The sequence below is a fragment of the Thunnus albacares genome, chromosome 9 (genome assembly GCF_914725855.1).
Source record: "Thunnus albacares chromosome 9, fThuAlb1.1, whole genome shotgun sequence".
Classification (NCBI taxonomy): Eukaryota; Metazoa; Chordata; class Actinopteri; order Scombriformes; family Scombridae; genus Thunnus; species Thunnus albacares.
In genome coordinates, this window is record NC_058114.1 from 3,458,773 (window position 1) to 3,472,849 (window position 14,077).

At 38.4% G+C, this 14,077-nt stretch overlaps 2 protein-coding genes across 2 annotated transcripts; one reads left to right on the forward strand and one right to left on the reverse strand.

Annotated features, from left to right (window-relative positions):
• Positions 1-207: 207 nt before the first annotated feature.
• On the forward strand, positions 208-4,388 carry LOC122988674 (interferon-induced protein with tetratricopeptide repeats 1B-like). Its single transcript, XM_044361174.1, has 2 exons — positions 208-673; positions 2,675-4,388. The coding sequence occupies exons 1-2, from the start codon at positions 669-671 to the stop codon at positions 4,002-4,004; spliced, it is 1,335 nt and encodes a 444-aa protein (XP_044217109.1). The 5' UTR covers positions 208-668; the 3' UTR covers positions 4,005-4,388.
• A 2,975-nt stretch (positions 4,389-7,363) lies between these two features.
• On the reverse strand, positions 7,364-9,314 carry LOC122989026 (interferon-induced protein with tetratricopeptide repeats 1B-like). The gene is made up of 2 exons (XM_044361702.1): positions 9,310-9,314; positions 7,364-8,675 (listed from the first exon to the last, which is right to left on the reverse strand). The coding sequence occupies exons 1-2, from the start codon at positions 9,312-9,314 to the stop codon at positions 7,364-7,366; spliced, it is 1,317 nt and encodes a 438-aa protein (XP_044217637.1).
• Between the last annotated feature and the right edge of the window lie 4,763 nt (positions 9,315-14,077).

Sequence of the window (14,077 nt, forward strand, 5' to 3'; positions counted from 1 at the left end):
ATTTGACTCCTTTGGATGCTGAAGCTTCATATTAGCTTCAGATAAACTTTTAAATACATTTTTGCACAGAAGGAGGACTGTGGATTTTGTCCCCCATCACTTCCATTGTAAGTGCATTATGAAGGGATCTTCTAATGGTCATTATAAACAGGAGGAATGATTACAGCAAGAAAAACATGTTTCAATGTTCATTTGGGCTCCTTGTTTTAAGACTCACGTGACAGATTGTGAATCTTTTAATTGGGCAGTCAGGCAATAAATTTCTGTTGCTGGGAAACGAAAGTTAAGATTCCTTCGAATGAGCGAGAAGCGAATTTAATTCGTGCGAATTTGCTGACCTTAAAACTCTCTAAGGGCTCGAGTTTTTTCTATTGTTTTCTCACAGTTTTTCTCATAAGACTCCATGTTTTCTCTCGTCTCTCTGTACGTTGACGAAGCAGACTTTCTTCAAGTTTTTAATTCGCTGCAGTGAACAGCCGTCTGTTCGCTTCGTCCCACCTCTAAAAGTCCAAAGTCCTTTCTGCACCGTTATAAATTTCATGCTCAACATCAGAGCATTCACAGCAAAGCAGAAGTTGGACAACAGCTACTGACTTTATGTCAGCGGACCCAAAAGCTGCTTCAGACTAATATTTAGAGAAATACTGAGTGAAGGAAACAGCAGAATAATGAGGTGAGTAGCTGCTTCTGCACTTCAAAATGTATAACAATGTCTTATTTTAGGGTATCAGAGCCCAAAATATTAACATTATGGGTCTTGCCAGTTAATGATGATGTTTTTATTATCAGTCAGTGCTGCTGAGTTCTCTCTTATTTTATTTTTCTTGTTCCATTTCTGCTGTTCCTTCTTTTGCCTTCAGTTTCCTCCCTTTTACTATATTTTATGATTCTTGCTTTTTCCATATTACCTTTCAACAAGGATGAGATCACGAATCACCTGATGTAAATCCACCACACCCAAAGACATTTCTCATAAGTCTATAAAATGTTATTTTCTGTCTATTTAATATAATTATCATTCTTTTGCTTATTGTTATTATAACTTATCAGTTATTTTCTGTCAAATTTATCCCAATTTTTTCCCGTTTTTGCCTAAAAATGTTAAAAAAAAATTGTAAAAAGTATCGGAATCAGCCATTAAAACCCTCCAGGAGCATTTAAGTGTAATAATGTCTTAAGTTCTTCTTCAGTAGCTACAGTTCTGCTTTCATCCATCCATCCCTCATTCTGTCTCCTGTCTTTGTTTCTTTATTTCATCTTTCTTGTCTTTCAGTTCACTTCTCCTTTTCTTAACTTCATATGCTTTTGTCGTTTCCTTATGTCCTCCCTGCCTTCATTTCTTTTTCTTTCAAATTCTTATTTGCTCATCGCTTGCTTCCATCATCATCTATTTATTGTTCCTTTGCTTGTTGCTTCCTTCTTTTGTCCTCCATTGTTTCCCTCTTCAATTCCTTTTCTTCCTTTTTTACCTTAACTTTCCTACCTTTATTCCTTCTTTATTTCTTTCCCTTTGTAGTTTCCTTCATGCTTTTTTATTGCTGTCTCTACTCTAAAACTTATTTCGCCATCCATTCCTCCCCTCATTCACTCCTTCCTTATTACCTTCCTGTCCACTCAATGCTCCTTTGTGCTCCATTTCTTCCCTCCCTGCACATGTGCAGATAAGGGATCTCAAAGTTCAGTTGCAAGCTGATGGATGTTTGACGCTCGCCACTGAGTGTCGGTCAGGACACAAGACTGGAGACTCTGATGAGTTTGTCTTCTTTATTGATGGTTGGGTGTGCTTCAACACAAACTAATAAAGGAGAAGCGATATGAAAATTAATTAGTGAGTAGTGCCTTTTATGCTTTATGTAATGCTATACAAATAAACTTGCCTTGCCTAGTAATGACTGGCAACTTATCCAAATATTAACAGCAAAATACCACAGCTATGGCTATGGAGATGAAAGTAATATCAGCATCGTAGAATAAGTATCAAATAAACATTTCAATAATTTTATCCACCAAAACCTGACTACAATGACCTAAAACCTCAGTTTCAGTACTACTTTCTCTCAGGGTAATCTTGCTGAGGAAACCAACAGTGACACCTGGTGGCCTTTAGCTGGACATGGCAGCTGATCACTGATGACATGACACTCAATTAGTAACACTCAGTTAATTAAAATACCATACCTATCATTAACTAAACAAAGAAATTGTACCCTTCTGTCATCCTAAGAACAGTAAATAGCAATATGAATTAAACATCTACTATGTAAAGATAATGTTAATGCACAAGAGGAATCTACCATGTGGCATGATAATTACTGTATTTACATAACGCCATACTTAGTACAATGATATTCTGTATACATGGCAGATAAACACTGCAAAGAATAACAAACAGAAAACTACTTACAGTATGTCAAAAATGCACACGACCACCTGGATTTGTTTGGTCTAATGCAGCCACACTCCACTCATCAAGCCTGATACCTCTCTGTTGCCAATGAGGGGTATTAATCAGTGTGCCAGCAGATGGTGCATTCGTGCAAATGACCATAAATCAACCTATTCTGAACTGTTTAGCCTTTCTGATAACATGAGATGAATAACATGAGATGAACACTGGTTAACGAATATTATATTTAGATCTATTTTAATGTGTGTTGTTTTTATTCTCCATCAGTGCTGCTCAGAGTCAGTCAACAATGGAGGCCAAACTGAAGGCCCTGCAATGCCACTTCACCTGGGACATCGACTCCAGCAGGTCCAGACTTTTATATCTCAGAGGCAAGCTGGAGGACATCGGCACCGAGGAGGGAAACAGCTGGCTGGGTCACATTTACAACCTGCAGGGGTACATTCACTACCAGCTGAGCATTCAGTACCAGCAGAGCTCCACTGAAGACGCCCGGTGTTTCTTCAGCAAGGCCACAGAGGCCTTCCGCCGGTCAAGAAACACCATCTCAAATGAAGGTCCGTGGTTGTTGGTGAACTACGGGAACCTGGCTTGGCTGCACCACCACCTGGGAGAACAAGCAGAGTGTCAGACTTACCTGTCAAAGGTCGACGCCCTGCTGAAAGAATATCCATCTCCATCCCAGGACGAGCTCCATCCAGAGATCTACGCTGAAAAAGCCTGGACCCTGATGAAGTTTGACAAAGACCAATACCTTCTGGCTGCAGATTACTTCCAGAGAGCCATCAGGATGCAACCAGACATGGTGGAGTGGAACACCAGCTGTGTCTTAGCATTAGTGAAGGCTTATAAGTTCGACGACACACCAGTGGAGGACGACGTCCTGGAGAAATTGAGAATGGCCAAGGAACAGGATCCAGAGAACTTGTACCTTGCTGCTCACGACCTTGATCAGCGTGGTAGGAAAGGAGAAAAAATTGAAGATGAAGCACGTGAGTTAGCCAGAAAGGTTTTGAAAAATCCTGTGAGCAGCTACAGTGGTATGAAAGCATTATTAAGGGTTTACAGAAAACATGTATCTGTTGATGAAGCTGTTGCTCTGGCAGAGGAGGCTCTGGAAAAACATCCAGATGAACGTTACCTGAAGAAGTGTGCTGCACTCTGCTACAGATGGAGGATCGTTTTTCACAACGACAGTCACCTAAAGCAAAGCATGATAGATAGAGGAATCAGTCTCCATAAAGAAATGATTTCTCTTTACAATCATCCGTCACTTCTGAAGAAAATATCCCTCGCAAATATATACGCAAAGTCAAATCACAGCCAGTATGAAGCTGAGAAGATTTACCAGGAACTGCTAGAAATGGATCTGGGCCCTGTAGAGAAACAGATGATTTACAACTACTACGCAAAACATTTAAACTTTGATCGACGAGATTACAACAGGTCGATAGAATATCACATGAAGGCAGCAGAGATACCGCACCAATCTTACTATCGAGAGTACAGCATCAAAGTTCTGGAGAAGATTAAAGAAAAAAACAGGAGCCGAATGTGTGGAGAAATAGAGGAGTTACTGGCCAAACTGGAAGTCTAGAAAATCCTATATCTAGAAGAAAGTGAAGGCACGATATGTTTTTGGATTCATATATAACCTTGGTGTTTTCTATATAACTGGTGTGTTGATTTTGTTTTTTTCTTAGCACTGTTTTTGAAGTTTAAATAAGAACATAATGCACTTTGCACGAAATATGCTTTGCTGTAAGCTTTGTGGTAGTGAAAAATAAAACTGTCTGATGAGAAATGTAAAGATTAATATGATGTATAACCTGAATATAATCACAAAGTGGAACTGATTGTGTTGGTAGAAACTTGTATGTCACTTGTACACTATACTAATACTATTAAATAAACAATATAAAATCTAATATGTTTGTTTTGGTGGTTCATTTACAAGATATTCATGTTCTCTATGAATGACTGAGAGACGTATATTTTAAACTTTTTATGTCTTTTATTTTCTTGTAGTTTTCATAGTGTCTACTGATCAAAGAGAGAAATCTTCAAAAGACACCTGTATGATGCGTGGCCATTATTGCATTGGACCAGTGTATCTACAATAGGAGCAATACAACAAAACAAACAACATATTTCTGTTTCTCTTTCTGTGACATTTTGCAGGTGAACCACAACTCTCTGCCACTGCTATTGGTTGAACTGTTACTGTAGCTCAGTATGAAGTCTAGCTGTAATACGAAGGAAAAAGTCCACAAAAACAAATATTGGATCAGGATCGTTTCTAGGATTTGAAAAGATCTGAGGTTAAGCCAAGGTCATCCAGAGCTTCATCTTTGTTGGTAATAATACTGACATTTCTGGCTGTGTGTAATGATACACCCATCTGCCCAATGAGGCAACAACCACTGTTAATTATTATTCAATAAAATGATATTTGATTAATGATTTACTTTAATGATTAGGTCAGTAAAGGCTTCCATGGACACGGTAATGTCAATACAGGAAATATTGTGAGACTTTGCTTTTAAGCAGCAAAACTGAAAACTGTAATTATGAACTTGACAAGTCAGAGGAAACTCTGCAGAGGAAACAGAGTTTGGACTTTTAGATACTTAAAAATAAAAAATGTCCTGACAACTGTGATGGAGCTCAAGATTCATCCTGCCAGACAGCTTTATTACTAATAATTTCACTGTATAAACTTGGAATCTGTGTATAACAGGTGACCACACAGAACATTCAATACTGATAGATCCTGAACCATCTGGTTGGTGTGTCAGGAGGTAAATAAATAATGAATGAAGATATGCTGCTATGTGTGTAAATGCACCAGTGATGGAAGACATATTTAGATCTTTTACTTAAGTAAAAGTACCAATACAACAATGTAAAAATACTTTATTACAAGTAAAAGTCCTGCATGCAAAAAGTACTAGCAGCAAAATGTACTTAAAGTATATAAGTAAAAGTACTGGTTTGGTCACTTTATACATACAGTCACTTAATTTAAGTTGATGTGAAGCTTATATGAGGCTTCAGCAGTCAGCAGTTAGTCATTACAAGTGGATGTCTGACACATTTACAGTCTTTTTAGCATCAAATTCCCTCTTTGTGTTTCCTCGGACAGTGTTTCCCTGTTGAGTTGCGGTGGAAGTATAGTAACAGAAAGAGGGACTTGGCACTAAAAAGACTGTAACGTTGAAAGATATCTACTTGATTTGACTCCTTTGGATGCTGAAGCTTCATATTAGCTTCAGATAAACTTTTAAATACATATTTACACAGATGGAGAGGATTTTACACCCTATATCTTAACCTGTAAACTCGTCCTTTAATGTTGGCAGCAGTTTTCCAAAGTTGTAGTTTGACGTCTATCAGTGTTTTGTGTGCAGTGCTGCAAAATTGTGTAGAGAACATGAATCTCTTGTAAATTAACCATGAAAACAAACATTCGATTTTATAGTTTTTATTTAATAGTATTAGTATTATGTACAAGTTTCTATCCACACAATCAGTTCCACTTTGTGATTATATTCAGGTTATACATCAAATGAATCATTACATTTCCTATTAGATGGTTTAACTTCTTACTATTACAAAGCTTACAGCAAAGCAAATTCAATGAAGAACATATTTTTTCTTATATAAACTTCAAATACAGTGCTTGGAAAAAAATATCAACAAACCAGGAATATAGTAAGCATCATGGTTATATATGAGGCCAGGTGTTACAATACAACATCTGATCAGCATCAGTAATATAATCAGATATACGTTATTACTGTTGACCATGTTCCAGTGCAAATTTATAGTTTTTCAGATAGTTTAATGTGTTTTTTCTTCTTTCCAGCAACCTTCGTCCTCCATTAGTTATGCTACAGTGTAAAAATAAACCTGCTACAACTTTGAAACCATCAACGAATTAATCATACATGACATGTTTCTAAACTTTTTTCTATTTTCTCTGTATTCAGGTGTTTATTTCTCTGTGTTATTTTGTTCCCATCATTTCATTCAATACAAAATATTATTGAAGACAGGAAAAGACTCTCCAAGTTAATGAGCTAGCTTGCTTGGTCGCTAGTGGGACAGTAAGTTCACATAGTTTATTCACAAGACGTATGTGAACCATATTTGATGAACCAGATTTTATAGTGTTTACTTAATAGTATTTGTATATTGTACAAGTTTTTAACCACACAATCAGTTACACTTTGTGATTATATTCAGGTTATAAAACATATTAATCACAATCACTTTTCTGTTTCACTACTACAAAGCTTACAGCAAAGCAAATGTCATGTGAAGCGCATTGTGTTCTTATATAAGAAAAAAACAACAGCAACCTAGGAATATAGTGATGCAATGGTTCTATATGAGTCCAGATGTTAAAATACAACATCTGATCAAAATCTATCAGTAATGTAACCAGATATACATTATTACTGCTGACCATTTTCAGTGCAAATTTATAGTTTTTCACATATTTTTTTTCTTCTTTCCAGCAGCTTTTGTCTCCCATTAGTTATACTATAGTGTAAAAATAAACCCGCTACAACTTTGAAACCAACAATGAATTAATTATACATGACATGTTTCTAAACTTTCTATTTTCTCCGTACTCAGGTGTTTACTTCTCCGTGTTATTTTATCCTCATCATTTCATTCAATAAAAGTATTATTGAAGACAGGAAAAAACTCTTTCAGCTAATGATCTAGCTTCATCACTAACAAGACAATACGTTTATTCACAAGACGTATGTAAACTATTGACATTTGTCTCATAAGTATCTGTAAAATTATTTGAAGTATTTGTTTATGTAACCTCCACAAATCTTTTCTGCAAGTTTTTCTGATGTGTATATAATCAGAATCATGGATAGGTACAGATTTTTTAGGTAATGGAGTACCTACAGTTTCTACAAGAGTTGGGATTTTCTAGTCTTCCAGCTTGGCCAGGAACTCCTCTATTTCTCTACACATTGGGCTTCTGTTTCTTTCTTTAATCCTCTCCAGAACTCGGATGCTGTTCTTTCGTAAGAAGCCATGTTGCGGTATCTCTGCTGCCTTCATGTGATATTCTATCGACCTGTTGTAATCTCGTCGATCAAAGTTTAAGTGTTTTGCGTAGTAGTTGTAAAGCATCTGTTTGTCTGCAGGTTCCAGATCCATTTCTAGCAGTTCCTGGTAAATCTGCTCAGCTTCAGCCAGGCTGTGATTTGACTTTGCGTATATATTTGCCAGGGATATTTTCTTCAGAAGTCTTGAATAAGGGTAAAGAGAAATCACTTCTCTATGTAGACTGATTGCTCTGTCTATTGTACTTTGCTTTGGGTGACTGTTGCTGTGAAAAACGATCCTCCATTCGTAGCAGAGTGCAGCACATGTCTTCAGGTAACGTTCATCTGGATGTTTTTCCAGAGCCTCCTCTGCCAGAGCAATAGCCTCATCAACAGATACATATTTATTGTAAACCCATAATAACGCTTTGATCCCACTGTAGCTGCTGACAGGATTTCTCAAAACCTTTCTGGATAACTCACGTGCTTCGTCTTCAATTGTTTCTCCTTTCATAGCACGTTGCTCAAGGTCAAGAACAGCAAGGTACAAGTTCTCTGGATCCTGTTCCTTGGCCATTCTTATTTCCTCCAGGATGCCTTCCTTCATTGGTATTTTGCGATACTTAAGAACACTCACTAACGCTATGATACGGCTGGTGTTCCACTCCACCATGTCCGGCTGCATCCTGATGGCTCTCTGGAAGTAATCTGCAACCAGCGGCTTTTTGTCTTTGCCGAACTTCATCAGGGTCCAGGCTTTTTCAGCGTAGATCTCTGGATGGAGCTCGTCCTGGGATGGAGATGGGTATTCTTTCAGCAGGGCGTCGACCTTTGACAGGTAAGTCTGACACTCTGCTTGCTCTCCCAGGTGGTGGTGCAGCCAAGCCAGGTTCCCGTAGTTCACCACCAACCAGGGACCTTCATCTGAGATGGTGTTTCTCAACCGGCGGAAGGCCTCTGTGGCCCTGCTGAAGAAACGCCAGGCGTCTGCAGTGAAGCCCAGCTGGTAGTGAATGTACCCCTGCAGGTTGTAAATGTGACCCAGCCAGCTATTTCCCTCCTCGGTGCCAATGTCCTCCAGCTTGTCACTAAATCGGAAAAGTTTGGACCTGCTCAGGTCGATGTCCCAGGTGAAGTGACACTGCAGGGCCTTCAGTTTGGACTCCAGTGTTGATTGACTCTGAGCAGCACTGATGGAGAATAAAAATAACTAATATTAAAACATGTTAATATAATATGCTCTGAAGCTTGATATGTTTGGGTAACCAGTGTTCATCTCATGTGGAGGGAGGGATAGAAGAAACGGACTAAGGAGCATTGAGTGGACAGAAAGGAAAGGAAGGCAGGAGGAAAAAGCAAAAGGGAATGAGGTTAAGAAATCAAAAAGTGAGCTGAAACAGGCAGGGAGGAAGGAAAGAAATGAAGCGAGACATGGAAGTTAACAAGGAAGACAGGAGGGATGAACTAGAGGAAGAAAATTAGTTTATAGGGAGAGAAAGATGAAGTAAATGGATGAGTAAAGAAATATCAGAAGAGATAAAGCAGGGAGGAAAGAGTTGGAAATGAGGGAAGAACTGAAGAAAGCAGAGCTTTAGCAACAACTGAGGACAGTTTTATTAAAACTTTTAGTTCACTTTTTACACTCATCTTTGATTGTTTTCAGGCAAAAAAGAAGCATGGGATAAAATTTACAGAAAACAATTGGTTATACTATAATATTAATAAAAATAAATAAATAAATAAATAAATAAATAAATATTATTAATAATAATAATAATAATGTTTGTTCATGCTATTATATGAAATTCAGAGGCAGCTACTCACCTCATTATCCTGCAGTTTCCTCGACTCAGTATTTCTCTAAATATTAGTCTGAAGCAGCGTTTGGGTTCACTGACATAAAATCAGTAGCTGTTGTCCAACTTCTGTTTCGCTGTGAATAATTTGATGTTGAGCTCAGGTTTTTATATGTTCATAGTGATGCAGAAAGCAATTATAGAGGTGTGACGCAAAAGCTGTAGGAATGCAACAGATCAAGTTCTACTGCATACCTTTACTTTTGTTGTAGAAACCTGCTGCAAGTTTCTTTTGCTGTAAGTTTCTTTTACTGTAAGTTTCTTTTGCTGTAAGTTTCTTTTACTGTAAGTTTCTTTTGCTGTAAGTTTCTTTTGCTGTAAGTTTCTATTGAGTAGAGGCATGTTCTCCCTTTTCTTGAAGGATTTCTTTTCAGATCATAACATAGTTTTATTTGATATTGACTGCCATGCTGCTGTTCAATGCTCTATGCACAGTCATGTGTTTTAATGACAATTTTGCTGCAGATTTTGCTGCTTCATTCAGTACTCGTGGTTGTATTACACGGTGTAACAATGGAAATGATATAGTTAATCAATTGAATGCCATGTGTTTGACAGCTCTTGACCCAATAGCCCCTGTCAGGGTTTGGTCTTGTATTTTGATGAAAAGACAGAAAACATCAAAGCATCAGTTACTCCTGCTGCCTCACCTCAACCTTCCCCTGAGGCCTCTCCCACGCTGTTAAAGGAGTTTGCCTCCATGTCTCTTAGGGATTTGGTCGATGTTGTGTCCAGTATTAATCTGTCAACTTATTCATCAACTATATTTAAAATTCTTCCTTCCAAATTATTCAGAGAGGTTGTTGGAGTCATTGCCCCTTTGCCTCTCAGCATTATGAACGAGTCTCTCCTATCTGATTTGGTCCCAGACCATTTTAAACAGCCTGTATCCAGCCTCTCCTGGCATAGATTTGACACTCCCCCATAACCGTAACCATTGTTACAGAAGCATATTGCCCACCCTCTGGTTCCCCCTCATGTCACCCCAGTGAATAAGTGGCTCAAGGTTGAGCCACTAACCCCTCCAGAACCCACTATTAACCACCACCATTACAGCACAGCTACTTCCTTGACTACATGTGACGTCGGAGATGAGAACCATGTGCAGGCCAGCCCGACGTATTGCGGGTCAGGGAAAAGATGGCAAACAAAATACTACATCAACCGGGCAGTGTTCAAGGCAAACCAGCCCACAGCCCAATAAAGTGAAAGTTTCCTCTTCGTCAGCCGCCAATAGACTTTGCATGTCTCATTGGCAGACCAGTCAGGTGTATGCAAGCTAGCAGCACCGCACATATGCTGCTTACTGCAAATACCTCTGTCCCAGCCCATGGTAGCAGGTTGCTGGGTTGGCACTTTGGTGGTGTTGGTACATCAGGCTTGTTGCTGGCTTTTGCCGCACAGTGCTCCGCCCTCAGACAGGCAGTGCTCGACCACTGGACTGCTGATGTTTCTTGGTTGTGGCTGGGTTCGGACTAGTATCGGTTCAGGCCCAGCTGGGAGTATATCTCATCCCTGACAGCCTTCGCCTCAGGTGTTAACCAATAGAGAAGCCCATTGGAGGGTAGTGATGGGCAGAAATGAACGAACAAATTTTTTTGAACAAATCTTTTTAATGACCGGTATGTCCGGTCAGCCTGTCGAACGTACCCAGTGCTCATAAATCCTGGACTTTTCCCACTCATACCACCCATCACCCACTCACTTTTATCGTAGGGTACTGCTCACACTGTCTGTCTGCCTGCTACGGTGGTTCAGTTGCTCAAAACATGAGTGAGCACCAATGAATGAGCGGGAATCATTGTCTCGAACAAGAACATCAGTGAGTGCCTTGAGTCGAGACAGCCTGGCAGCTAGACTCACTGAACAAGATCAAATGAACCATTCTCTCGAACTAGGATGTACGAGTGAACGAGAAGTGATTTAATTGGACTTGAGTCGAGACAGACGGCAGGTTAAATTGAACAAGACTGAACAAACTGCTGCTCTCTCGAACTAGGAGGTCTGCTACCTGCCCCTCAAAAACACGACAGATGGTTGGTCAGTGTCAAATCATATTTCTGTAACATCGTAGTGAGCTTATATAGCCTACCTAAATACAAGGGGGATGCTGAATCAATGCATTTAAATTAATATTGTATCTTTATTAATGTAAACTTAAACATGATGACTGGTAATGCACTGAAGGGAAATTTTGTGGGGCAGGCAGCACTAGCTGTTGAATGTGCCTGTACTATAACTGAGTGTCACGGAGAAACTGACAGCATATTTTGCAAAAAGTATCATAACTTGAAAGGTTTGATAAATTTACATGTATCAACTTGAAGGAACCAATACTGTGAAAAGAATCGGTTCCACCCATTACTATTAGAGGGCAGAGCACGTATGACATAGAAATAGTAGTTACTTGGATGTAACTCCAGTTGTATGAGTACATGCGCAGCCCTCTAATGACAAGCCCAGCTGGCCCTAGTTGTTTGTTGCAGTGTTCCAAAGGGAGACACACAGCGAGTGCGCTAGGGCTTTATAGAGGGAGGATGCTGCACGGTTGCTACCCCTCGATTGGGCAGTGACTGCAAAGATCTTTATCAGTTGCCGATGTGGAGCCTTGTAGAGTAAACCAATATTGAAGCCTGCAAACGGAATCATTTAAAAGCACTGAGATAGTCTTTTAAAATGTCATTACCATAATCATGTTATGAACTTTAATGGTCAGGTTTCAATCAGATGTTCTTGGACTCATATATAACCATGGTGTTTCTATATAACTGGTGTTGATTTTGTTTTTTTTCTTAACACTATTTTTGAAGTTTATATGAGAACATAATGCACTTTATATGAAATTTGCTTTGCTGTAAGCTTCGTTGTAGTGAAAAATAGAACTATTTGATGAGAAATGTAAAGATTAATATGATGTATAACCTGAATATAATCACAAAGTGGAACTGATTGTGTGGGTAGAAACTTGTACTCTCTACTAATATTATTAAATAAAAACTACAAAATCTAATGTATGTTTGTTTTGGTGGTTAATTTACAAGATATTCATGTTCTCCACACAGTTCTGCAGCACTGCACACAAAACACTGATAGATGTCAAACTACAACATTGGAAAACTGCTGCCAACATTAAGATGAGTTCACAAAAACAATCAGGAACTCAAATGAACATTGAAACATGTTTTTCTTGCTGTAATCATTCCTCCCAGTCTGAGTTAGTCTGAGTTAGATCAAGTGGATATCTGACACATTTACAGTCTTTTTAGCATCAAATTCCCTCTTTGTGTTTCCTCGGACAGTGCTTCCCTGTTGAGCTGCGGTGGAAGTATAGTAACAAAAAGAGGGACTTTGGCACTTAAAAGACTGTAACGTTGAAAGATATCTACTTGATTTGACTCATTTGGACGCTGAAGCTTCATATTAGCTTCAGATAAACTTTTAAAAACATTTTTGCACAGAAGGAGGACTGTGGATTTTGTCCCCCATTACTGACATTGTAAGGTCATTATGAAGGGATCTTCTAATGGTCAGTATGAACAGGAGGAATGGTTTAATGTTCATTTGGGCTCCTGACTGTTGTTTTAAGACTCGCTTGACAAATTGTGAATCCTTAAATTGGGCAGTCAGGCACTAAGTTTCTAAGTTTTCGATTTTTTCGCACAAGGACAATCCCCTGCAGAAAAGCATGATAGACAGAACAATCAGTCTCAGTGAAAGAGGTGACCTCTCTTTAGCCTCATTCTTCACTTAAAATAAAAATATTTCTTGCAAACATATACACAAAATCAAACCATAGCCAGGCTGAAGCTGAGCAGATTTACCAGGAACAACTAGGAAATGATCTGGAACCTGCAGACAGACAGATACTTTACAACTTCTATGCAAAATATTTACACTTCATTCAAAAGGAGAGCTACAAGTCAATAGAATATCACATGATAGCAGCAGCGATACCACAACAATCTCCCTATTGTGAGAACAGCATCAGAACTCTGAAGAAGATTAGAGAAAGAAACAGAAACCGAATGTGTGGAGAAGTAGAGGAATTTCTGGCTAACCTGCAAGACAAAGAACCGATAATAAAGAGGAAACATTTACTGCACTTCAACTGAACAATTGTTGTACCAACATTGTACCAACAGATGTGGAAAACATTTGGAAAATTTGGGATGTTTAGGCTGTTTCTACTTTTCTTTACACTGACCATTTTTCAAAGAACAAAGCTGTTTTAGCTAAAATTTTGAATTAAAACAACATTTTATTCCAGGCAGAGAAACTATCTAACAATAAAAAGACTTGGATCTCTTCGAGTTCGGCTCGTATTTGTAGCCGATTTACATTTTTTAATAGGAGTCCTAATACCTGGAATTCAATTCTTAGTAATTTTGTAAACTTAACCCCACATGTTCTTCCTCAGAATTAACTTTTAGTATCTTTCTATTTTTAACAATATTATAGATTCTGGTTTGCACAGGTGAGCGCATGAATGTTGATTTTATTTATATATTTTGCTCCTGATGAGATTTGATTCTATTCTAAGGGAGCTTTATTGGCTCTGCCTGCACATCTCTTGTGATTCTATGAATATTTCCTTTTGTTTTAACCTCTTATCATGTTTTTGACATTTTCTATTTTTCTATTTCAATATTGTGCAAATAAACAAAAAACCCAAATGATGTGTATGTCAACATTTGAATAATAAAACAGCATTTCAGTCTGATGATCAGGTTACTCAG